General features: G+C 39.1%; 2 protein-coding genes across 4 annotated transcripts; both read left to right on the top strand.

Annotated features, from left to right (window-relative positions):
• The first annotated feature begins 3,747 nt into the window (after window positions 1-3,747).
• On the top strand, window positions 3,748-12,656 carry LOC110046905 (chymotrypsinogen A-like). Of its 3 annotated transcripts, XM_089282223.1 has the most exons (6): window positions 3,748-3,842; window positions 5,841-6,053; window positions 6,663-6,881; window positions 10,566-10,726; window positions 11,777-11,953; window positions 12,466-12,656. In XM_089282223.1, the coding sequence occupies exons 1-5, from the start codon at window positions 3,782-3,784 to the stop codon at window positions 11,933-11,935; spliced, it is 813 nt and encodes a 270-aa protein (XP_089138349.1). In that variant the 5' UTR covers window positions 3,748-3,781; the 3' UTR covers window positions 11,936-11,953; window positions 12,466-12,656. The 3 variants fall into 3 exon arrangements, with proteins under 3 accessions (XP_089138349.1, XP_089138350.1, XP_089138348.1); XM_089282224.1 differs by lacking the exon at window positions 3,748-3,842 and having other exon boundaries at window positions 5,732-6,053; window positions 6,663-6,803; XM_089282222.1 differs by lacking the exon at window positions 3,748-3,842 and having other exon boundaries at window positions 5,732-6,053.
• A 2,604-nt stretch (window positions 12,657-15,260) lies between these two features.
• LOC110046904 (chymotrypsinogen A-like) lies at window positions 15,261-20,542 on the top strand. Its single transcript, XM_020752623.2, has 6 exons — window positions 15,261-15,376; window positions 17,178-17,402; window positions 17,758-17,982; window positions 19,193-19,356; window positions 19,923-20,103; window positions 20,365-20,542. The coding sequence occupies exons 1-5, from the start codon at window positions 15,316-15,318 to the stop codon at window positions 20,079-20,081; spliced, it is 834 nt and encodes a 277-aa protein (XP_020608282.2). The 5' UTR covers window positions 15,261-15,315; the 3' UTR covers window positions 20,082-20,103; window positions 20,365-20,542.
• The last annotated feature ends 5,139 nt before the right edge of the window (window positions 20,543-25,681 follow it).

The following is a 25,681-nucleotide window of genomic DNA, read 5'->3' as shown; positions in this document are numbered from 1 at the left end:
CATTATTTACCAAGCGAGTGATACATTGCTTTTCAAGAGCCGTTATGTTTAAAGTGTTGCGTTTGTTGCCATAATAAAGCGCGCCCTGATTGGCTAATTCTAGGGGATTATTCTCCCGTAATGTAATGAGTTTACATAAATTTGACAAGAGATAGGCGAAGATTATCAGTGCAAAGACCGAACAAAGGAACCAAACCAACCAAATTAGCTTTTCCGGCTTGTAGCCCAGTAGCAGTCAATTGCTTTGATTTTTTCAGCAGCTAACTAAAGTTAAAAAAAAGTTTTAAGAAATTTATTGGAACAATGTATTTATTCTTCTTTATTTGCCAAAGAATAGTCGCGTGTGACAAACAAATTGCTGTCCACTTAAACTAAAGGCTTAAAAATTTACTGTAACTATTAATGTTATTAATGTTTTTAAGACATTGAATCACTTAATATTGCAGCCTAGCTAGTCTCGAGTACTTTTATTAAAAATAAAGGATAAAAAATATTAAGTCAATATCAACTTGTGTTAAGTAAAATAACATGGAAAACATTTCAGTGCAAACGTAAATCAAATTATACTATTCAAATTATTCTTCCTGAGTTGTCTTACCGGTCTCCGGCCAAAAAGTAATTTCGTAAAAAAACGCTTCAGACGGCCCAGGAAGGCGAAAAATCACCACACATGAGTCGATTAACGTTTCGTTTAATTTAATTGGGATATTCAGACCGAGATGTAATTTAGATGTGCAATTTTCAGAGCTTTATTCATAACTCTCGTAGACTCTGTTCGTTTCCGACAAACAATTATTAACCACGAACACACAGAGTGGTCTGCCTGTGCTTTCTCTGGCGATGAGGTGATCTCTATGATAGTTTCCTCGCTGAAAACAGCGTTAATTTGCATTTGAAAATAAATCTTTCAACTACAAGTCTTCATAAAGTAAATTAAACCTACCTTTCCATTGCTAATGCGACGATGGCCAGCAAGCAGGCTAATGACAGGACCTCAGATCATACCATTGTTGTCCAGGAAATGTGTCATTTAACACAAGATAACCACGTGGACAACGTTAGAGTCACGCGTCACGCCACTTGCACTTTCCCTACAGAGATGGATATGAGATCGTTGGCTCATGGTTAGCATCTAAAATCTGCGGAAAAGTAATCCTTCGTTTGTGCCATCCCCGAGATGGGATTGCTCGTCAAAGGCTTCCCCGCGCCTTTTTCCCCGAAAAGCGGTCCTTCCGTAAATGCAAGTATATCGGCGGGTTATGTTGTTTAGGAGCACCTTACCTCCCTACTCGTCCATTTTTTTTTTTTTTTTTTTTTCTTGTTAGTGGTTAATTTTTATTTACTTATTTTATTAGTTCACTAGAACTTTAACTCGAATTCCAACTCGAACTTTAACTCCAAGTCCAACTCGAACTCGAACTCGAATCCGAACTCGATGGTTCGGGATTCCCTGAACCTTTTAATCAATACCCATAAATTACTAATTCTGTGGACATTGTCGACAGTTTTGATGGCAGATCTCCATTGGCGACATGACAAGCTACTACTACAATTAAACGTTCGTTCCCTTAATCATTTGCTTTGTGTAAGTTGATTCATTCGTTCTATCGTTGGTTCGTTCGTTCACTCCTCCGATAGTTCTTCCTTTAATTCGCTAATTTTCTGCTTCCCTGGTAGGGTAGGCTACCATGGCAACAGTATGACCTGCTAAAAACACCCTTAATTACAGCTTTAGGGGCCTATAATTCAAAAACGGCACGGTGAAATTTTTTTTATATTATCAAATTTTAATAAGCACGATAAGACGCAACTTTTGGCAAAGTTTGAAAAAATTCTGTACATAGGGTTAACAGCCACCTTAAAATTTTGAAAATTTAAGGTGGCGCTAGATTTTGAGACAGCTTAAAGTGTTTGTCCCGTTTGTAGCCGATATAACGCAAGATCTGATTGGCTAATTCTAATGCATTTTTTCCGGACAGGACCAAAAAAGCAGCCAAAGAGCTTTTAATTAGCCATCTAAGAAACTCCTTATTAATCTCGACTGATTTTGAGATTCGAAACAACAACTTGACACAAGAAAAGAAAAGAAATTTGCACTCTAAAGGTACCCTTTTTTCAAAAGTTTTCTTCAATTGAGGCGCAAGAGAAACATTTCAGAAAACATTTTCGCACAGAGCTCAGTCACATTCCGGTGACTCGAACTTTAACGGGAAAGCTGGTTGAGAAGAAATTTAGCCTAAGTATCTTTAATGGCCTCATTTGCGAACAAGGGTCTTTGCAGCTGCTAGAATAATGTGTTATCAACATTAAAACAAAAACATATCTTAAAGTGGAAGTATTAATTTGAATTCTTTCAAAATGTATGTATTGTACCGTTGACAAGAGACACGTTTTAAAAAATTAACACCAAAAGATATTTTGCCTCTTTAAAATTATTGGTGCTGCTTTTGGTAAAAGCCCAGTAAATGGTTAAGAGAGAATGCGACTATCATGTAGAGAGAGAGAAAAGTCAAGTTCTAAAAGAAACAAATATAAATTTTTTTTTCGAAATCTTTCTTAATATCTTTGTGTTGATAAAAGAACTGAGATACTTTAGTGAAGGAAAATTTTAGGTGGAAACTCCTGCCTGCTGTATAAATGACTTATGTATAAAAGCTTAAGACGAATGATTAGCGGCTAGATCACGGTAAACCAGCAATGCTAATATTAATCTTCTCTAGAAATGGACTGAAATTACTCGGCTCGGACAAATGCACGTAACAATCAAATAGAAAAAAAAATGGAGCATTATTGTGGACAACAAGTTATACGGGTTTGGCCACCCTGTTACATAATGTTTCGAAGTTTTGGATGGTTAACAGGGTGAAAAGATCTGCAGCATGTTACCCACAACATTGTTGAAATATGTTGTGTTCGTCGGGTGCATTACATTGCATTGCGTTGTGTTGCGTTGTGTTGCGTTGTGTTGCGTTGTGTTGCGTTGTGTTGCGTTGTGTTGCTTTGTGTTGCTTTGCGTGCGTACATAACGCCTGGCATTTACTTAGCTGCAAATACACATTATCATCATTTTAACATTTTCATATGCCAAAAATATCTCGTTTCACTGAGCTAAGAAGTTCTGTATCGTTCTTAGGCATTGCGAATCGACTAGCTTTACTGGTTTGAACGAAATAACGTGGGAATATAGTGAATTGTCTCTCCAATATGACATTTTGAAAATTGAAACGCGCGGCTATTCAGTTTTAGTAAAAGCTTGAACATGATCCAATATCTATAAACTAGACGGCTCAATTTTACAGAGTAGGGTACTTTTAATGACACAATAGATTCATCAGGCATCTATGTTTGTCATCTTATTTTAGATCGTTTTTCAGATTTCTAATTTCACCTTCATCGATTTTAGCTTGTATGGTGAAGAACTAAATGTTATCTCAAAACGGAAAACAGTCAAATAAAATGACAAAGACTACATTATACGAAGCTCAATCGATGTATCGATAAGATATTCCACTTCTCATGTTGTGTTCCAATACGTGCCAGTCACTTAAGTTTAGTAGAATACGTACATATCGAGTGACTTGTGCCAAAAAACAATTTAAAAATTTGAGAGACCTTTTGTTATGACTATTAGAAAAATGCCAAGACCATTAAAAATGTTAAGATGCTTTTAACAACTTTGTGTGCTGATGTAAAGGAAAATAAATAAATCTGAGACTACAAATGATGAATACCTCATTAGCTGGGTGCAGTTGAATGCTCTTTCACTCGGCACAAGATATTGATGATATTCGGATTACTTGCAGTTTTACTCGTTCCACTCGGAGTTCCATCGCTTTCAGAAGGTAAGAAGGTGAAGGGTTTCTGCTTTGTAATATGTAAGGAGCTATTTATGAGCGACCAAAAGTAGGGCGCGAAAGGTGCAAATACTCAGTGAATTAAATTCTAGTGAATCTAGTTTCAATCCAGAGCGATTTCAATTCTAATTATTATTAAAATGTTAAAATTTTAAATGTTCAGTGTTTATGGTCGACGCATTTAGCTACAACTAGCTAGCTCGTTTTCAGGCATGCCACAAATATTGCAAATAAACATAATCAGCTTAAAGATCCCGACTGGCCGGAGGCAGACCAGTTGGCTATTTACAAGCATGACCGTGGAGTTGAACTGGGGTCTACCGAGAAACAACTCCAGCTTAATGGTCAGAGCGGGACTTGAACCCGCGTCCTCCGGATTTCAAGTCCGGCGCCCTACCCAGTCGGCCACGCTGCCTCCGTTAAAAACAAACAAACTCTCGAAACACGACACGGTACTAGAAAGGGCAATATGCACATGAACACATGAATGCGTTTGATAGACGAAAAGCCAATCTATACCTTGTTATGGACCAGAAAGGGTAGGAAATAGGACATACGAATCTGAATTCACGTCTGGCTCTAGTCATTTCGGAAAAATTCCTGTTTCATTCGATCTCGTTCGGATTTGATAGAAAGCGTAACAAGAACATTACCCATGCAAGCTCCCTGCAAATTCGAGCTAAGACAGTTCAATGCGAGTTACGCGACGATTTTTTCAAGATCAAGGCCTGTCATATCAAAATGGCCGACATGGTTGATCGAATAATTTGCACGGTGTGGACAATTTGTAAAAAACCTGGAGATGTTTTTTCGAGCCTGACAACAATCAGAAAAGTATTTAAAAAAAATAAGAAAGTAATTTTACGGTTAGCTCGAATTTAGAGTCGAAAACTTCAGGTAAGCGGACTTAGGTCAGACTTCGCATGTGCTTTACAAAATGAACAGAAATGAGAAATGCAACTCAATTCTCTTCGGAGCGCCGTTTTTATGTTTAGAATCTCGCTTAATTATTGAATTATGTGTACTGAATCGTTTTGGGAGCATAAAGCCCAGTAAATTGGAAAAAAGAGCTTCGTTTTGTTGCAGTAATAGTTGCCTAAGTTAGTCCGACTATATATTTAATCCGACTATTTATTTAGCAGGTGGCTGCCATCCAAAATTCGGTTGTTTTCTGTTCTCTTGTCAGTATGTATTTGCTCATAGAACAAGGCAAATGCTTTTTCTCTAAGTCAAATTCGACCAGGAGAGTGGTTTTACTTTAATTTTGCTCCTGCAATATTTTTTTTCCTTTTCTTTTTCGCCAAATTCTATTCATTTCAGTTTTTGTAAACATTTACGACTACTTCCCATCTGGACAAACTTTCTTTTCTAGGACGTATTTGCTGGTTCCTTTAAAATGAGATATAGCAGACTATAATGCTGTAAATAATTGTGGAGATATTAAACAAAGAATACGATGTGGTTAATTTGGCGATAATTTTTGACTGGACCTCTAAGAGTTAAAATGTTCCACTTCTAACGCTGCGTCCTAAAACGCACTAGCTACTGTATTAAGCTACCTACATCAGTTGAAGTGATGTTTACAGTTCTCACGCAAGTTTGTGTGCCAATCCAAAGTGCAAGATGCCGGCGAATTTGAAGGTAAGAAGGTGAAGGACGTATTCTTTTTAAGGTATGAGGAATCAAAAGAAAGACGGAAAAAAGGGCAGGTCAAAGTATTTCCAGTGGCAGTCCAAGGCGATTTCAAAGCTCAATGTTATTATTTTAAAAAACATTAAAAGCTAGCTCGTTACATTCATGCGTTCGTCGCTATTTTACATGTTGTTGCTTCCTCTTATCCCATTTACAAAGAAAATCCCGAAAGGAAAAAATAAAAAGCAGGAATAAACAGCATGAATTCTTCTGAGCCATTAGTGAAGAAGGAACGAACTCGAAGCAAAGAGCGAAATTTTTCGTTGATGGTTAAAATTTTCTTTGATTATACAGCTGCATGTGGAAAGCGTGTCGCCACGTCGTCCCGCGTGGTAAACGGTGAAGATGCCACACCAAATTCGTGGCCGTGGCAGATTTCTCTCCGCTACAGAAATTATGCTTACGGTCACTACTGTGGAGGATCACTAATTGAGAATGACTGGGTTTTGACAGCTGCCCATTGTGTGGTCCGTAACCCAGATCCGACTGCATGGAAAGTAATTGTTGGTAAGTTTATCACAAAACCTGAGGGACGTGGATGGGCAGTTGTCTACTTTATTATCAGTTATATATTTATGAGACCTTCCTTCACTTACCTTACCTTTACAAATGTCCGTTTTTCTCTTTCCCTTCTCCTTACACCTCCTTCCTTCCTTCCTTCCTTTTTTCCATATTTCCTTTCTTGCTAGCTACCTTCATTCTTTCCCTCCTTCCTTTCTTCCATCCTTTATTCCTTCCCTCCCTCTCCCCGTTTTCCTCCTATATCCTCGCTTGGTTGCATTTTCCTCCTCCTTTTTCCCCTTGATTCTTTACTTTTTTCGTCCTCCCCCTTCCTTCCTTCCCTCGTTCCTCCCTGCCTTCCTTGCTTTCTTTCCACTTGCCTTCTACGTTTCTGTCAGCTGGCTTTCTCGCTTCTTTGCTCCTTTGCTCGCTTACTTGCCTCGTTTCCTCCTTATTACCTTCTTTATTCATTGTTTCCTTTCTTGTTTTCTTGCATCTTTTCTTCTTTTTTTGCTTGTTTGTTTGCTTACCTCGTACCTTTTTGCTTGCTTTATTTCAATTGAGATTATTTTGTCTTTATTAATTTTTAAACGTGTTTCTTCCTTTTGTTTCTAGGTGCTCATTACAGAGAGGGTTCCCCCACCTCGGTTCAAGAAACAATCACTGTGACACAAGTTATCCCCCACAGTGACTTCGGCTGGACAACAGCGAAAAACGACGTGGCATTGTTAAAGCTTGCGAAGCCAATCGTACCAGGTGACAAGGTCAACACAGTCTGTCTTCCTGAAAGTGGCAGTGATCAGATATCGCCGGGAACAAACTGTTCTATTACTGGTAAAGTAGTAGAGACATAATTTATGTACATCTGTGTATAGATCAAAGTCTTGCCTGAAAGTGCTACTAGCCATCAAAATTGTTTTTCATTAATATAATTTATTTTCCTGATCATTACTGCGAAAACAATATCGTTGTAGCTATTTTCGTTCATTTCCTGTGAATTTTCAAAGTTTGTAAAATCAGCTTTTCCATGTTCCCGATCGAGTAATAGCAGAGAATGGGACGAGTTGGCTCTTGACGTCATTCCAGGAAGAACAATTCTTTGATTTTGAGAAGGATATACGTGAACATGAGACAGTGTGAGTCAAAATAATCGTTGCAGGATGCAAGGAAGATGTGTTGTTGGAAGCAGCAGCAATACGGGAAACTTAAAAGAGGTTATTCCTCTTTATTCAATACCGCTATCTCGCTGATACTCGACCAGAAGCGAGAAAAAGACTAAAACTGAAATGGGCTAATCTGTGCGAAGAGGGAGCCATCGAAACTCTTCGATCTCTGGTTTGCCGCTATTACAAAAACCTAGAGATTTTCATAGTCTATATATTCTTCTATAGCTTCTTGTGGAAAGCTCAACATTGCCAAGGTACTGCATAATACACAAATTTGGGATAAGCTGGTAGCCATCTGACTGTTCAACGCAAACGATCCCGCGAGTCCCAGACCAAAATATTGGAAACTAGCTGAGGAAATTATGAGGCACATTAAACGCATCGCGTTTTTGTACTCGAAATAGAGACTTTTCTAAACGAATAATAAACGAAATTTACGTCCTACAACCAGACGATTAAAATTGTTGGGTCTTCGAACTGCTGAATCGATGTATTTGTGGAGGTCGTTATCCGGCCGTGTTTCTCAAAGTTCATTGCGCGTATACAATTGTTTTGTTCTTTGAGCTTCGTCTTTGAAGAACGAAATATATCTCAATGACACCCTTAGAACGAATCAAGCATTGATAAATATATGAGGAAAATACAACTAACGATTTAGGTTCGACTCCACAGCTGCCGACGGAGACTTTTGTGCCGAAAGATTGCGTTTGTTACTTAATAATCTTTTTTTTTTTTTTTTCGGGGAGCAAAAAGCGTTCTATTAAGTTGGTAGGAATGAGGTCTTAATGTTTTTTACGAAATAAAAAAAGGGAATTCGTAAAAAAAAAAAACAGTACTTGAAACACGAGATGTAAGTCTTTGTTCCAGTTTATATTCATGTTGTCATGTTTTCAACGGTCGGAATGAAAGCAAGTCAGAAACCGTTAACAGTTTGTACTTTATGACGCACTGCTATGTTGGTCTAACAATATCTCAGTGCGTTTCTTTTAATACTCTCCTGTTGAAAATGACATTAATTACTACTGCTTTCGGGGGGTCGTTACTTTCGGAAGTCTACGGTATGTTAACGTGGCTCAAAAGAGTAATATTTCCGTGAGACGCCTGGGCTCTAGCACGCTCTTCAGATCGAGGCATCACGCGATCACTTGAACGGTCGCGAGATAGCGCGCAAGAATTAAAGTTTGCAAAAATCAAGACAAACATAGCGGCGCGACGCCTACATCGCACACTTTGTCAGAAAAAAAAAACTTAGCCAGTCTCACGTTTGTACATTAATGGTACTCTTCTTCAACGGCTTGTGCTACTAACGACAATAACGAAAAGGAAAACGCTATTCGCGTGGAATTGTGGGCTTTAATGATCAGCGGACCGCCTTCACGAGTGCGTAAGGGGCGGTCTTGCAAAGTCGGGATTTTAATTTGGGCGTAGAACGCGCGCGAAGAATTCCTTATCCGTGAAGCTAATGTCTTAAAAAGTGATCCGGTGACCCTACTTTTTTAATGCAAAAAGTTATTCAACAGCAAAAGCGGAATGCATGTGCGAAATCGCAACACAAAATGGGGAGTGGAATTCCTTCAACTTGGAAATTTTCATTTTCCAAAAAATCTACTCCATATATTTTTTTTATAATTTTTCTTGGGGTTACCGGCTTAGATTTTAAGATAAATGGTAAAGGTAAAGTCTGCGTACCAGCCAAGTGGCCCATCAGGCCGGAGATTATCCCGGTTTCTGTAGCATGAAGCGACTAGGAGTATTTCTACTCCCCCCTGGATGGGATGCTAGTCAATCGAAGGGTTACCCCCAGCATTAAGTTTGCCGGTACCCATTTATACACCTGGGTGGAGAGAGGCACTGTGAGAGTAAAGTGTCTTGCCCAAGAACGCAACATAATGTCCCCGACCAGGGCTCGAACCCGGACCGCTCGATCCGGAGACGAGCGCACTAACCACGAGGCCACCGCGTCTCCCTAAGATAAATGCAGTTGATGATAAAAGTGGATCAAGTTTGTTGCTATGCAACAGAACAGTGCAACCTTAATTTATGACTTAAACACAATAAAATGTACAGTGGAGAGTAGTCTTTAAAAAAATTGCACAGTCATTCAAAACAATACAGTTCCAAGCCTGAAAAATAGCACCTAGTTCTATAACGGTCTAAAAAAAACAGAGAAATGTTTTAAGCCACCTTAAAACTATTTTCAATCATTGATCTGGATAAATAGGCAGGATTGGACTACGACTACATTGCATTTTAACTTGTATTTCGGGGGAAATTAATGTTCGAATCTCAAAATGTTTTGACACTCCGAAATCTGGACGTTCCGTTATTAAATTACCAACTCTTCGTGTTCATCTTCGTAACTCTTTAAGAGCTGTAAGTTAACTTTTTAGCCATTATTAGAACCTTTATAGGACCCTACAACCCAAATGGACTGGCAAATTGTCGATCCTGGCCTGACTTGCAATCTGGCGAGATCGACTGGCGACCCACACTTCAAGATGTATATATGTACTTCACAGCCGTCCTAACCGTAGCTAGACTCCGAATTTTAATGCTAGATGCACGTAGCACGGTCGTTTCATCGAAAAAAACATTGTTTTTTTTTGATAAGATATGAGTCACAAATAACCCAAATATGTTTTGACAGCGCTTGAAGTTCAGTCAAAGGTCTCTTGAGTACTTTAGCTCGCTTCCCGCGATGACGTCACGGGTAGCCCGACCCTGAAATTGCAAGTTCAAACGTTTGTGGAAACGCAGGGATTTTATCAATCGAGATAACTTTTCGCTTACGTAAGTGGGGAAACTAGTATATTTCATTAAAGGAAATTATTTTGGGGCTCAGAGGCACTTTAACTTCGTTCCATAATTACTCGGATTTCGTATGGAGGGGAACTGGTTAGTTTGAACCCTGTTCAGGTGCTTGTGATCTGTATACTCACTGGCCAATCAATGCATTTCTCCATCCAGTGTACAGATAGGAAAAGAACGATTTTTTCGGTGGTCTCAACGATATGAGAGGGTTTGTTCACGATCGTCAACGATCAAAATAGATTACAGGGGAGTACTGTTGGTGCAGGAATTTTTGTGTCGAATGTGCTTAACACTATTAGAGCTACATTTTTGAAGATCAACTTATTTGCCAATATATAGCTGTTTGCTGAAGATCTGGAAAGAGTCGCTGGAGTCCCAGTTATCAGTTAATTTTTCAACGATTTCTCAGCTAATCCTTAGTAAATGTTTCAGATGTCAAAGGACTCATCGTTTATCAGGTTACAGTTAAAATTCTCAGTTATCGTTTAAATACCTCACCCAGATCCTCTTGTTTGTTTTTATGTTCATTTTTTTTTTTCAGGATGGGGACGTACAATCGGTGGAGGGAATGTGGCGGATGTATTGCAACAAGCAATGCTTCCAGTGGCGGATCACAAAACATGCCGTGAAAAAATGAAAGGGTTTACGGTCTACAAACGACCTATGTTGTGTGCTGGAGGCCAGGGCAAAGGAGGTTGTCAGGTGAAAAAAAATGTAGATTTACTTCTTGTGTAACAATCAAATTCCTGAAAATTAGGAAAAATTGATGTAAAATCTCTTTAACAGGACGCCATAATTTAGACCCACAACGGCAGTGTATGTTTATTCAACAACAACAACACAAAACAATTCTTTATTTAAACACAATTTGGTTTAAAGCAAGGGTCGTGCATCTAGCTAAAAAGTTTAAGAAAAACAGAAACATCTACAGTAATAATATGATAATTCTATGTTTATTCAAGAGTTGCAAGATGCGCAGGTCCCTTGCATAGTAATAGATTCAAAAGCCAAAATGTTTTTTTGAGTATTTGTTATTTTCAAACCTTAGAATCTTGAAATCGATTCCCCTAAATTAATGAATTCGGTGGAAACTGTCGTAAGTTTTGCTGGACATCTCCACTGGCGACATGCTAAGCTCTCAATACGAACTAGCGTTCGTTCCCTTTATTATGTGCTTTTTAATTTGTTCGTTTCGGTCGGTCGTCGGTCGGTCGGTCGATCGGTCCTTGCGTTTGTCACTGAGTCTCTCCATCCGTACGTCTGTCCGTCCGTCCTTCCGTTTGTTGATTTGTTTGTTCGTTCGTTTGTTCAATCGTTCGCTGGTTGGTTCGTTCTGTATGTTGTTCATTCGTTCGTTTGTTTCCCCTTCGTCCGTTCCTCCGTTCGCCCGTTCGCCCGTTCGCCCGTTCGCCCGTTCGCCCGTTCGCCCGTTCGCCCGTTCGCCCGTTCGCCCGTTCGCCCGTTCGCCCGTTCGCCCGTTCGCCCGTTCGCCCGTTCGCCCGTTCGCCCGTTCGCCCGTGCGCCCGTCCGCCAGTTCGCTCGTTTGCTCGTTTGCTCGTTCGCTCGTTCGCTCGTTCGTTCAGTCGTTCTTTCGCTCATTTGCTCACAAGCTCTGTATAATCGCCTTCTTTTGCATCTACTGAGGTTAAAAATATATTTGCCTTATTTTCTCGTTTAACCAATAGATTTAGGTATTTTTAAATTTCTTTGTTTCACATTGAAATTATGGAACATATTTACTCTTTCTTCTAGGGAGATAGCGGTGGACCTCTTTCTTGTAAAGAAAATGACAAATGGGTTTTGCGAGGTGTAGTCAGCTGGGGACACTACAATTGTGAAACGGATCACTTCACTGTGTTTGCTCGTGTCTCCAACTACACGAAGTGGATTGAGTCAAACACGATGTCCTGATTGGTAATAGTTTATAAGGTATGTTTATATAGCGTGCTCTTGACATGTCCCGGATGCCTAATCACCTGCATGACTGATAGTTCAACGAGTGATCCACGACGATTAACTTTAGAATAGTGAGAAATTTTTCATTTACTAACACTATAAAATAAGTCAATAGCTTGAAAAAAGAGGTAGCTAGTCACATAGGCGGATTTTTTAAATTCTCGTCTAATTTTTATTCCAGAAAGTCAAAAATTTCTGCTAGCTTAAGAGTCTTTTTGTATACGTTTGGCCGCTAAGAATTGACCCCGCGCTATGCCGGGATCTTGGATAAACTTAACTTAGTTTGGCTATACGATATTTCCTCTCAACTTATATTTAGATTAGCGCTTGGTTGAAAGTTTTTTTAACTTAACGAAGGAGCTTGTGTATAATTCACATTTAAATTTCGTAACTGTATATTGTTGTTGAATAGTTTTTTCGTTAAAAGTCACGTCGAAATGACAGTCTAATCTGGTTGTTTTAATAGTTTTTACGTTTCTTCCCAGGTCTTCCGGTCAGAAGCTTTCAGAACTGCTTGGTGTCGGCGGACATGGACGTAGAAGACAATAATATAAAAGGAGAAATAGCAGGGGAAACATTACTTTGGGAACTCTAAATTATCTGACTATAGTAAATGGAATGAATAAAAAGTTATCAATTTAAATTGAATAAACTGAGGTTAAGGCTAATAATGCTATCAGTTGTAACATTTTTATGTTGTTCATTTCGATAACTATTGCGCAGGGAATGTGGTTGAGCGCATGGGGAAATAAATGTGTGATCGCGGGTCCACGGCTCAAGTCATTATTTACCAAGCCAAGAATGACACATTTTTATTTTCCAAGAGCTTTATGTTTAAAGTGTGTCCCGTTTGTAGCCAATATAACAGACGTTCTGATTGGCAATTGTATCAACAATAGCCTCCATTTTTTCGCGAAAATATGCTCGGATATTTGTTATCCGTTCCGTGAGGCGAACAGTTCCCAAGAGCGTAGCTCGAGGAAAACTGTGAGCTCCGAGGAACAGATAATGTCCAAAGACAAATAACCGAGCATATTTTCACCCTAAATGGGGGGTATTGCGTTTATTTTCCTTCAAATCTTCTTCGCTACACGCGCAGTTTTGAAAATTGGAGAATATCACTCGTAAATTCCCCAGTTTTAGCTGGGGCATATTCGGTCACGTGGTGCGTTTAGACCAATCACGCGCGAGAGAAAATATTTGATGGCTTATAAAGGTCTTTTTTTATTTTTTTTCGCCTTGCCGTGTCGACCTCCTTACTCAGGTCCGTACGAAAAGGTTCGGCCTTGGTCTCAGATTTCCCCTTAAAGATCTCACTTTCGGTTAATGAGTAGTTAATCTAAAAACTACGGAACTCGTGCTCAAAAGCAAATGACAACTTATCGTCGGCTGAACTCATAGCTATTACTAAAAAGAATAACAAAACATCGTATCACCTGTCACCTGTCTACAACCCACCTGCCATACTGTTGTTCAGACCGATTCTGACATAGCGTCGACAATAGGAACTTGGCATAACAACGAAAAAGGAAATTACACTGTAAAGATACCCTTTTACCGAACGTTTTCTTAAATTGAGCTGCAAGAGAAAGAGCAATTCAAAAAACAATAACGGAGAAAGCTGGTTGAGACGAAATTCAGTAGTCTAAGTTTCTTTAATGGCCTCATTCACGCAAATGGGCTTTGCAGCTGATACAATCATTGTCCTGTCATCAGCATTGAAACTTAAACATGTCTTGCAGAGGGGAAGTATTCATTTAAGTGGTTCCTTTTCCAAATGTATGTACAGTATACCGTTGACAAGAAGACCCATTTAGACAAGTTTAACTGAGGAAAAATACCAAAAAACAATGTTCTGATTCTGACATAGCGTCGACAATAGGCACTTGACATAACAACGAAACAGGAAATTACACTGTAAAGATGTCCTTTTACCAAACGTTTTCTTAAATTGAGCTGCAAGAGAAACAACAATTCAAAAAACAATAACGGAGTAAGCTGGTTGAGACGAAATTCAGTAGTCTAAGTTTCTTTAATGGCCTGATTCGCGCAAATGGGTCTTTGCAGCTGAGACAATCTTTGTCCTGTCATCAGCACTGAAACTTAAACATGTCTTGCAGAGGGGAAGTAGTCATTTAAGTGGTTCCTTTTCCAAGTGTATGTACAGTATACCGTTGACAAGAAGACCCATTTAGACAAGTTTAACTGAGAAAAAATACAAAAAAATAACGTTCTTCTCAATTAATGGTGTTGTTTTAAGACCCATAAAGGTTTAGGAAGAAAGTGGTTATGGTAATGACTGAGAAAATAGGTAAGTATTCGAAAGTCCAAATACATTATTCCGAATTCATTCTCAATAGCATTCCGTTTATAAATGCGCTGAGATACATAATTTAAGGTAAAAACCTGAGATGGTGAAATTGGGGGCGTTAACTGTCGGCTGTATCAACGACTTATAAAAGCTTGAGGAGAACGATTAACGGCTAAATCGCTGTAAACAAACAATGTTGATATTTGTTGTTTCTCGGACTAATGCACGAAACATTTAAGTAATAATAACGTTTGTACACATTTGACCACACTGTTGAAACGACGTTGAAATATTTTGCGTTCGTTGCGTTGGTTTGTTTGCGTTGCCTGAGTCATTACGTACCTTAGGCCGGACCTTTGCTCAGCTGTAATTGTACATTAACGTCATTTTAACATTCGAATACCTTTGAGTAACTCTTTTCAGTGAGCTTAAAAGTTCTATATCGTTTATAAGCGTTGCGAATCGACTAGCATTACTGTTTTGGAAGAAATGACACGGGAACCTAGTGAATTTTCTCGTCTATCTCACATTTTTAGAATTGAAACGTGTAGTAATTCACTTGAGTAAAAATCTTGAACATGCTCTAATATTTACAAACCAGATGGCTCAATTTTACATAGTAGGGTACTTTTAATTACACAATAGATGCAGTCAGTATTTTTGTTTGGTAATCTTGTTTCAGATGGTTTTTTACATTTCTTGTCTCAAATAAAATGAAAAAGGCAGTATTATCCGAAGCAGAATGGATCTATTATGATTAAAAGGCTCTATTTCGTACGTGCCTACCATTTTATTCTAGTAGACGACTTCCTACGTATCAAGTGACTTGTGCCAAACGACAATTACAAAAGTTTACAGTCCTTTTGTTGTGGCCATTAAAAAAAGGCAAGACCATTAAACATGTTCAGAGTCTTTTAGCAAGTTTGTTTGCTGAAGTAAAAGAAGATAAATAAATCTGAGTCTATAAAAGATTAATACCTTGTTTAGTTGGGTGCAGTTTGAATGCTCTTTCACTCGGCACAAGATGTTGATGACTTTGGGATTACTGGCAGTTTTACTCGTTCCACTTCCATCGCTTACCAAAGGTAAGAAGGTGAAGGGCTTGTGCTTTCTAATATAAGAGGACCTAAAAATGAGCGACCAAAAGTAAGACGGATCATTAATTGTTTCCATGTGACCCATGTACAAATCAAATCTCGATACACAACACTATACCAGGAAGACAGAGCTCTAGGAAGAAAAAGGCTAATATAATGCCAAAAGACTAAAGACACAATTAGCAACATTTGTCCGTTTTTGTTAAAAAATAAGGATGTTGTTTTTTTCAACAGCACAAAGCCTTGTGCGTGTTTCTTAATTTCCAATATGTATGGGATATTCCATGCAAAAAGAAGAAGAAGTTAAAATTTTCCAAAAAAAAATGCACTTATGTTATATGTAGGAGTATTGCAAAAATATAAAGATTTTTATAAAAATTTGTACAATATAGATGGCCGTCGTCAATAGTAACTATTCGACCGCCGGGGATTGCTTGAGTATCCTCACGACCCTAATTTGTGAAACTGAAAAGACAGTTCTTACACTAAAATATTGGAGGCGTTCATTATCAACTATTTTGAATGAAAAGAAATTAAGATCACGAAACAAGTCAAAGAATTCGCTGTATGCGCACGTATATACCTTGATTATCCTAAAGACGCGTTCTTTACAGCATTCAAATAAAAATATTTCAATGAGTGCCCATGAGTAAAAAGGAAAAGGGTACCCTTTGAATCATACTCTAGTGTATCTAATTCCAAGCCAAAACGATTTCAAACCTAGATTTCAAATCTACTACTAAAAGTGCATTACATTCATGTATCTATCCAACTTTCTTGGCTCTTGATACTATTTCACCGAACATTGTTTCCATGTAGGCCAGGCATATGCAAACATCATTTGGAAACACGACACCGTACTAGAAAGAAAATTAAAAAAAGAGAGGAACAGCCAGAATTTCTCAGAGCGAAGAAGGAACTGCTTGGAGCAAAAAAGACCACGACCAGCGTGATTGCAAACGACGAAACATCAAAAGTGTACACCATATGATGAGCAACATTTGTGTGCTTTAGTTTTAAATTATAATGTTTTCAGTTTCAATACTCCATGAACAAAGAAGGACGAAGGAGTTAAAATGTTCTATAAAATTTTTTCATGAACATTGCAAAACTATAAGATATTAAAACTAAAGTTCACTTAGCCCTTTTTTGTGCAATGTAGACGGCCGATTTAGTAACTATTCGACCGTCGAAGTTTTTCTTAGGAACCCCCGCAATCAGAAAGAGGACATGTAATTTGGAAGCAAAGCTTAATTTGTATTGAAATATGTTAGGCGTTCAATAAAACAGACTTTGATCTGTAATTATCAGTTATTTTAGTCGAAAAGAACTAAACATTGTGAAGCAATTTAAAGAATTCGCTGCATGTGCAGGTAGCTAACTTTTTCTAAAGACGCGTTCTTTATAACACGATTCAAATAAAAATATCTCAGAGCAGAATTTTTCCTTTACTGAGACATACTGTTGTCAACCGAATGCCAGCTTGAGTTATGCTCGCTCAGGAGAAAAAGGTCGTTCATTTCTTTTTCGAGCTTCGCTTCACGTAAATTTGCATAGACTGGACGTTCTCGTGGGAGCGCCTAGGGCGGAAAATATTACGCCCAGTAGAGATCTGCAATGCAACCCAATGGAATTACTTTAAAAAAAAATCAACAGTCCATATAAAAATATCTAACTAAGAAAAGCTTAAAGCTCAACTTAGATAAATTGTGAAATAAAGAGCAAGTAATATTTCATATGGGAAGCAATAATTCCTTTTTGATGAAGTTACTTTTTTTAATTAAAACAGCCGAATGTGGAAAGCGCGTCGCTCAGTCGTCCCGCGTGGTAAACGGTGAAGAAGCCACACCCAATTCGTGGCCGTGGCAGATTTCTCTCCGCTACCGAGATTACCCAGACGCCAATGCTTACGGTCACATTTGTGGAGGATCACTAATTGAGGATGACTTGGTTTTGACAGCCGCTCACTGTGTAGAGTTTCAGCCCGATCCTGCTGTATTTAAAGTCATTGTTGGTAAGTTAATCACATAGCTGCTTCGGGGATGTGGATGGACCATTGTCTATTGTTATTTCCCTTTCCTTCGAACGACTTCAATTTTTCTCTTTCCCTTCTTCTGACACTTCCTTCCTTCCTTTCCAACCGCTCTCCTCCCCTCTCCTTTCCTCCCCCCCCCCCCCCAGCTCCCTTGTTTCCATGTTTCCCTACTTCAATTTCTCCCTTGCGCTTCAGTGCTTTCATTCTTTCATGCTCTCTCAATGGCTTGCCTGTTTGCCTGAGCGTTTGCTTGCTTACTTGATAGCATGTTTTCTTGGTTCCTTACTGTCTGCCTATCTGCCTACTAAACTCTTTTTTATCATTTTGACTCCAGGTTCCCATTACCGTGAGAGTTCTAACTCATCGGCGTCGGTTCAAGAAACAATCAATGTGATAAAAGTTACATATCACAGCGAGTACAGCAGTAACACACTGAAACATGACGTTGCATTGTTAGAACTTGAGACGCCGATCACACCAAGTGACGAGGTCAACACAGTCTGTCTTCCGGAAAATCGTCAAGATCAGATTTCGCCAGGAACAGACTGTTTTATCACTGGTAAAGTAATAGTTTTCTCTTTATATTGTTTGGCCTTTTGTTTTGATTTTGAATAATCTCAAACTACACAAAACATTAGACATTTACACAAGAAAAATTAATACTTTGTTTAACTTTTAATTCCGGGTTAGCGTTGACCGGCCTCCAAACAACCCGACCGCGCTCTGTCCCTGATAACAACAGTTTAACCATGGTGCTCCGCTTATCCGCCATTCGGGCCGCTATAAATGCATGAACATATATTTGTCAAAGTCTTGACTTAACTTTGCCCCTTAATGGATCGGAGAGGAACTGGCTGGCTGGAGCCCAGTTCAGGTGCATGTGTTCTGTGTACCGGTCAAACATTTAATTGTTACAATGTGTTTCTCAATCCCAGTGTACAAATAGGCTCAGAATGATTGTTTGGGTGGCCTCACATATTTGGCAGGGTTTTTTATGATCGCCAAGGATCTGAAAGATTACAGGGGAGTACTTCTCTCATGCAGGAAACAGCGAGCTGAATATGATGAAGTACTAGGACTCTTTAAGGGCCACTTTATTGAAGATCAACGTCTCTTTCAAAAGCTCTGATGGGAAGGTCTGATGGGGTCGGTGGAGACCAGTGGGAATACCCGAGGAAAAAATAGAACGACTTTCCGATCAAACCGGGCCAACCGGTACCAAGATCAGAAGAATGGCTCTTACTATTTTTTATTCCTTGCTCGAATTCCTTACATGAGTGAAATCTACTGAAGAGAAGTAGGGCAATGAATCGGTTTGCAGGGACCGCGGAGACCATTTCAAAGTGGTAAGGCTGAAAAATCTAGCCAATACAAACAAACGTCAGTTTTTCGCCATTTATCTTGCGCGCCATCTGGAGCCCTAGGATATAAATCCCAGCTATAAAAGTGGTAGGGCTGTAGCCCTACCAGTCCCTCCCCTCCGCGCTCCCTGGTTTGTCAAAACAGAACGGCAAATTTCTGTCCGACCGGTCTGATCGATCGAAGTGGACCACCTCCAGGGATGATCCAGAATATTCCGAACTTTTGGTATAAATGTTCGGTGATTTCTCAGCTTAATTAAGCTTATTCTTAGTGATTAATGGAGTCGTCAACTGACACGTCATCTATCAGATGGCAACTAAAATTCTGACCAATTCGCTGCTATTAGTTTAACTCCACCCAGACTCTCGTTTATGGTTTGTTTGTTTTTATTTCCATTTATTTTTCAGGGTGGGGACGTACAATCGGTGGGGGAGATGCAGCGGATGTATTGCAACAAGCAGTGCTTCCAGTGGCGGATCACACAACATGTCGCAGAAAAATGCAACCTGTGTCAAAAGTCTACAAAGGACCAATGTTGTGTGCTGGGGGCCAGGGCAAAGGAGGTTGTCAGGTGAAAAAATGTTTATTTCGCATCAAACAAACAAATTTCTGAAAATGAGGAAAACGATCGTAAAATCTCCATAAGATGACACCAACATTTAGACCAACAACTACAATGCATGTTTATTCAAGACCTGTAAGATGCGCGGGTTCCTTGCATATTGACACCTTCAAAAGCCAAAATTTCTTTATGTTATCTTCAAACCTTTTGGCCTTGAAAATCGATTCTTCTAAATTACAATGAATTCTGTGGAAATTGTCGTCCGATTTGCTGGCTGACCTCCACTAGCGACAAGTCAACCGTTCGTTCCCTTCATTTCGGTCGGTCGCTTTGTCCGTCTGTCCGTCTGTCCGTCTGTCCGTCTGTCCGTCCTTCGTTCGTTCTTCCACTCGTTCACTCAACTGCTCTTCCCTTTTAAGAACGTGTGAGCCCAGAGTTCTGTATAATCGCCTTCTTTCACGACTAATGAGATTAAAAATATACTTGTCTTAGTCTTTCTTTTCTCATAACAGTTTTGAGTATTTGATTTCCTCGTTTTACATTAAAATTTTTGAGTATTTTTACTCTATTTTTAGGGAGATAGTGGAGGACCTCTTGTTTGTGAAGAAAATGGCAAGTGGGTTTTGCGAGGTGTAGTCAGCTGGGGAACATACATGTGTCTCACAGAGTACTACACTGTGTTTGCTCGTGTCTCCAACTACGTGAGTTGGATAGAGACAAACAAGATGTCGTGATTGATAGAAGATAACATCGAAGGTATCTTTGTAACAAATACTTCAGCTAACCGATTAAAAGCTACGACTTTTATTGACACTATTAAGCAAAAAATTGAAAGACTAAAAACTTGAAAGACGACGTAGCTGGTCGCATAGGCGGAGTTTTCGGATTCTCGTTTAATTTTTAATCCAGCACGTCAACAATTTCTGCTAGCTTGGGCATATTGACTCCATGCTAAGCCGAATTTCTAAGCTGTGTGGACTGGTTGTTGAATAGCTTTTGCGTTTAATTTCTTCCTAGGTCTTCTTGTCAGGAGCTTCCAGAGCTACCTAGTGAGGACATGGACCTAGAAGACAACAAAAGAGGACATAACAAGGGAGACATAAATTGGGGGAGCTCTAAATTATCTCACAAGAGCAAAAAGAAAAATGAAACTTAATCAACTTAAATTGAATAAACTGGGGTTATTGCCAATAATGCTATCAGTTGTAATATTTTTGTGTTGTTCATTTCCATATCTATTGCATGGGGATGTGGTATGAGTTCATGGGTGAATGAATGTGTGAGCGCTAGCCTACTGCTCAAGTCGCTATATAGTACGAAGCAGGAGACACATTTTCATTTTCCAAGAGCCGAGTTATGTTTAAGAGTGTGTCCATGAGAAAACCAGATAGAACCAGGCTGGAGGTGATACAGCTCAAATCACCGATTTCATCACAAATGTTAAGTTTGGTGAAGGCTGATTATGGCAAAAAAGTAGATCAGAATATTTTATTCCCCTCAAGCTAGGGGCCCCCTCCAAAAATGGCCACTTGACACTAATTTATGCATATTTAATTAGTTGTCTTTGGTTTAGTATTTTTACAATAAGAAAGGCAATGTGAAAATGATACGCACTGTTCTACTATTATCAGTCTCAAAACACAGATATTCATTTGAACTAAGCAATTTCGTTTCTCCCCGTGGCTTCATCTTAAGTAAGGAACCTCGTAGTGTTGAGAATAGCCTTTTAAAATTCAGTTATGGAAAATATCTGCAATGGGCAACAGAAAATGCTCATTATTCTAGCATAGATAATGACAGCAATCACTAAAATTCTGAAAAAAGCCATAATATGTTTGGGGACTTTGTGCTGGCGTGTTGCTTGCATGGGATGTTACGATTTATGGCCATTTCATGAACATCGACTAAAACACAAAAGCGGTTTTTCTGTCCTCTAGATGACCTGTATGTCGTGGTTATCTTTTTTCTTCACTTGTATTTTACGCCTGAAAGCGTAAGTTGATGAAACCTGTGAGTTGAAGCTTCTGCTGCAATATTTATATCGATATTTCAATATTTTTTGAGAATGACACAAAATATAGTTCCGAAACTATTTCAAAGATGTGTCTCAAGTGCTGCTTTTCGCCGAATTTTGACTCGTAATCGACAGGAAAATCATTATCTAGTTCTTGTTGTTTTCGAGTTAGGTTAATACAGAAAAACACACAACCTATAACCATCAAAAAAACATTATCTTCTCATATAAGAGATATATCGACCAATTTACAAATTCTCTCAACTTTAATTATGTAAACATATGCCAAAAGCAGTGGAGAAAATGTAAATGATGTCCTTGTCACTAAAAAGATAAACAGAGAATATTCCAGAGAATATTAACTCGATCGCAGAAGTGTTAATGCACAACGGAGCGAAAATTCACAAAATATCTGGCTCGGACAGAGTCATAAACCCTTCCTTCTTGCAAACCCTTCCTTCTTTTTTGATGAAAACCTTACGCCTCCCACCAAAACCAGGTTCTCGTGCACGAGATATAGAAATAGACAAAGAGAATACAACTGAATTGAACTCTGGGAATGCAACTTTATTTATTTTGTTTTTTAACTTTTTATTTCAATTTTCCTTGCTGATTATTTTCCGAGTTTCCCCGGCCTGGAATAAAGATTCATCCGCTACTTCTCCTTGTGTTGTCTTCTATGTATCTACACCAGGCTGTTCTGAAAGCTGCTCACCTGCAAAAGAACTCTAATTACTATTTAACGACCAGTCACAGCTTTCCTTTTTTTATCTACATATTAACTTCTAAAATTACCATATTAGTAAACAAGTTCACATAAGGGTTTGGGAAACTATTAACCAGTCGAGAGTCTATATATAACTTAAGGGAAAATCTTGTAAACTTAAAGTTACTAGACGTCATTATTAAGCCCGTTTTAACCTCATGGCCTCAAGTCCTAGCGGCCAAACGTGTACAATGAACTGCCAACTAAAAGTATTTGTTAACTTTTTGAAACAAATATGTATCAAAATAGATGACAACCTGAAAGCTACACCCACATGTGACCAAAACTTACAACTACATTTCCCAGTTTTACCTAGTATTAGGAAATCAAACTCTTAAACTGTTCTAAAACTGAAGTTTATTAAACAAAGCATTTGACCGTTGCTCACTTTTTATATGTTGTCTTTCAGTTGTTAGCTAGCCCATATTCAGCATCTGTCATTTAGTTTCTTAAGCATCCAAGTCATTTCAAAAGAATGATATTCAATACAAACCCACCTCTAATTACCTCTTTCATCAATCAGGACATAATTATTCTCTTTAATCCAGTTCAAGAAGCGGGAAACACGAGCAAACACAGAATAGTGATCTGTCAAACACTCGTAATGTCCCCAGCTCACTGTACCCCGCAAAACCCACTTGCCATTTTATTCGCAAACAAAAGGTCCTCCGCTATCTCCCTAAAATAGAATAAAAATTCACTCGGTTTAATTGGATACACGACTCTGTAGATCTTGGTTGAACTCTTGGCAAACAAACTCACGTAAGGACAAACAAACAAACTAACAAACCAAACAAGTGCACGGATGAACGAACAAACAACGCACAACTGAACGACAGACAGAGACTGACAGACAGACAGACAGACAGACAGACAGGCAGACAGACAGAAAGACAGACAGACAGACAGACAGACACAGAAAGCCAGAGAGCTGGACAGATAGAGAGAAAAACAGACAGACAGTCAGAAAGACAGACAGACAGACAGTCAAACAGAAAACTGAATCCCTTCCAAATTTGAGAAATCTCAGGCTTGTTAGATGCGGAACAGCAATTTTTCCGCCTCACAACCTTCTTTGCCCTGGTCTCCAGAACACAAGACAGGCCCTTTAATTTGCAGACTCTGGTAAATTTTTTAGCTGATTTCGCGGGATATTTGACACAACGCATTGACAGACAGACAGACAGACAGACAAATCCTATTTTTCTAATTTTGCGAAGTTAGCTTGTACACTTAGATGTGAAAGAGTCCTTTTTCGTACATGACAACCTCCTTTTCCTTGGCCTCCAGCACACAGCATAGAGCTGTTGTGGACCTTTAACAAATCTTTCATTTTGTCACGGAATGTATTGTGATCCACAACTGGAAGTACTGCTTGTTGCAACACCTCTGATGCATTCCCTCCGCCGATCGTGTCTCCGATCCCCAGCCTAAGTAATATCAAAAAATGCAAACAAATAATAAACACTCACGTAAAAAAAATACTAGGAGTCGTCTTGCTTGGACGTTTATCATATTACAAGCGACATATTGGCTACTTAGCAAGCAAAATAAAATAACTGAATGACCGAGAGGTCCTTAATTCAAAGTTTTGACAACATACATCCTCGTTAAAAAAAAAAAATCTTAAAAGTTGTTGTCACTGACTTAAAAATCTTAAAATAGACGTTTCGGCTAAAATACTATAACCTTCTTCAGTGATGAAATGAATGTTAATGGCGTCTAAATGTAAATGAGATGTTTATAAGAATGTGAGGAACTCGCTAGGGATTAATTTAGCATTTTGTAAATGTCTGGAATATGCGCGTGGTCATTAATTGAGTTCGGTTCGCGAATGGAATGCCACGCTTCCAAGAACAATCTACGCGACCACAAGGGACAGCGGTCTATGACCTTGACATTATTAGAATCAAATTCGTGGTTGTTTTTCATACAGTGTTGCGCCAAAAGAGAGTTCTTGTCACATGTGAGGACGGCTCTTTTATGTTCTATTGTTCTGGATCTCAGTGCTCTGGATGTTTGACCGATGTAAAGTTTTTCACAGTTTTTACAATTGATTTTATACACAACACCAGTTGACAGGTCTTCGGTTTCTTCAGGATCGAACCAACCGTCTTGACGGGTTTATGAGCAACATTTACGTCGAATTGTCCTAAAGTTCTTGCAATTTTTTCAGAGATTCCTTGAAAATATGGCAAAGTAATAAAGCCTCTGTGGCTTTGAAGCTGACTCGCTAAATTAATCCCTAGCGAGTTCCTCGCATTCTTATAAACATCTCATTTACATTTAGACGCCATTAACATTCATTTCATCACTGAAGAAGGTTATAGTATTTTAGCCGAAATGTCTATTTTAAGATTTTTAAGTCAGTGACAGCAACTTTTAAGATTTTATTACTATGCCTGACTACAACTACAGTATTTTTATACATCCTCGTTATTGTTCTACTTTACCAGTGATAAAACAATTTGTTCCAGGCGATATCTGATCTCTGCGACTTTTCGGAAGACAGACTGTGTTGACCTTGTCACTTGGTGTGATTGGCTTCGCAAGCTTTAACAATGCCACGTCGTTTCTCAGTTTTGCCGAGCTGTGTCTACTGTGGTAGGTAGCGTTTGTCACATTGATTGTTTCTTGAACAGAGGTGGGAGATCCTACACGGTAATGAGCACCTAGAAACAACGTGAAGAAAAGAGTTTGATCATTTAACACAAAATCACCTCAATTGAATTAAAAGGGAGGGAGGGAGGGAGGGACCCTAAGAAGGAAGCAATGAAGAAAGGAAGCAAGCAAACAACGAGGCAACGAAGGGAGCGGCGAGGTAGCGCGGAGAAAGTTAGCGAGCGAAAGCAAGGGAGGAAAGACGGAAGCAAAGAAGGAAGGCAGGGAGGAAAGAAGAAAGATGGCAAGGGAGCAAAAGAGCCGCAGAAGGGGGAAGAGGTGCAGAAACAATTAATCAAGAAGGGAAGGAAGGGGAGAAAGACGAAAGCAAGCAAGGATAAAAGGAAAGGGAAGACAGAGAGGGAAGGAACGAAGGAGTGTAATGAGAAAAACTGAAGCAATTTAAAGGTAGGAGAAGAGCATGAAGAGAAGGAAGGTATTGTAAGGATATAACAGTAGGCTACGGTTCATCTCCGTCCCCGACCCAGCTATGTGATAAACTTACCAACAATGACTTTGAATGTAGTAGGATCGAACTTCCAATCCTGACTGACTCGACTACAAATTCGATTTCACAATTATCAGCCAGCTGTTCCACCAATCGTCGACGAACAAGAAGAGCAAGAGCAAGAAGTCACCTTCGCTCATCCTGAAGTGTCTGAAGGCCCCCGAAGTCCCCGAAGATGATATGCAGTATGACACAGACAGTGGGCCTGACGATGCCGTGGAAAGTGACAACGACGACGATACTCTGACCTTCTTAAGAGCCGTAACAACTCGCAGTGGAAGAGCTGTCCAAGTCCGATATTTCTCTTAAGACGTCTCTTGAAGTAAAACCAACAAATTAAGATTTCAAATATCACCTTTCCAACAGCTGTAAATTATTGGTAAAG

The sequence above is a fragment of the Orbicella faveolata genome, unplaced genomic scaffold, assembly GCF_042242905.1.
Source record: "Orbicella faveolata isolate gen_17 unplaced genomic scaffold, um_ofav_v1 contig_12, whole genome shotgun sequence".
In the NCBI taxonomy this organism is placed as follows: Eukaryota; Metazoa; Cnidaria; class Anthozoa; order Scleractinia; family Merulinidae; genus Orbicella; species Orbicella faveolata.
The sequence above is the reverse complement of the archived record's forward strand: the minus strand, read 5'-3'. Positions and strand labels throughout refer to the sequence as shown.

What these genes read in the sequence shown, in the direction of transcription:
- LOC110046905 (XM_089282222.1), top strand. Translation starts at nt 5,747, where the DNA reads ATGAATTCTTCTGAGCCATTAGTGAAGAAGGAACGAACTCGAAGCAAA. An exon ending in TGCATGGAAAGTAATTGTTG is followed by an intron (nt 6,054 to 6,662) that starts GTAAGTTTATCA and finishes TTTTGTTTCTAG; the next exon opens with GTGCTCATTACAGAGAGGGT. An exon ending in AGGGCAAAGGAGGTTGTCAG is followed by an intron (nt 10,727 to 11,776) that starts GTGAAAAAAAAT and finishes TCTTTCTTCTAG; the next exon opens with GGAGATAGCGGTGGACCTCT.
- LOC110046904 (XM_020752623.2), top strand. Translation starts at nt 15,316, where the DNA reads ATGTTGATGACTTTGGGATTACTGGCAGTTTTACTCGTTCCACTTCCA. An exon ending in AACAGACTGTTTTATCACTG is followed by an intron (nt 17,983 to 19,192) that starts GTAAAGTAATAG and finishes TTTATTTTTCAG; the next exon opens with GGTGGGGACGTACAATCGGT. An exon ending in AGGGCAAAGGAGGTTGTCAG is followed by an intron (nt 19,357 to 19,922) that starts GTGAAAAAATGT and finishes CTCTATTTTTAG; the next exon opens with GGAGATAGTGGAGGACCTCT.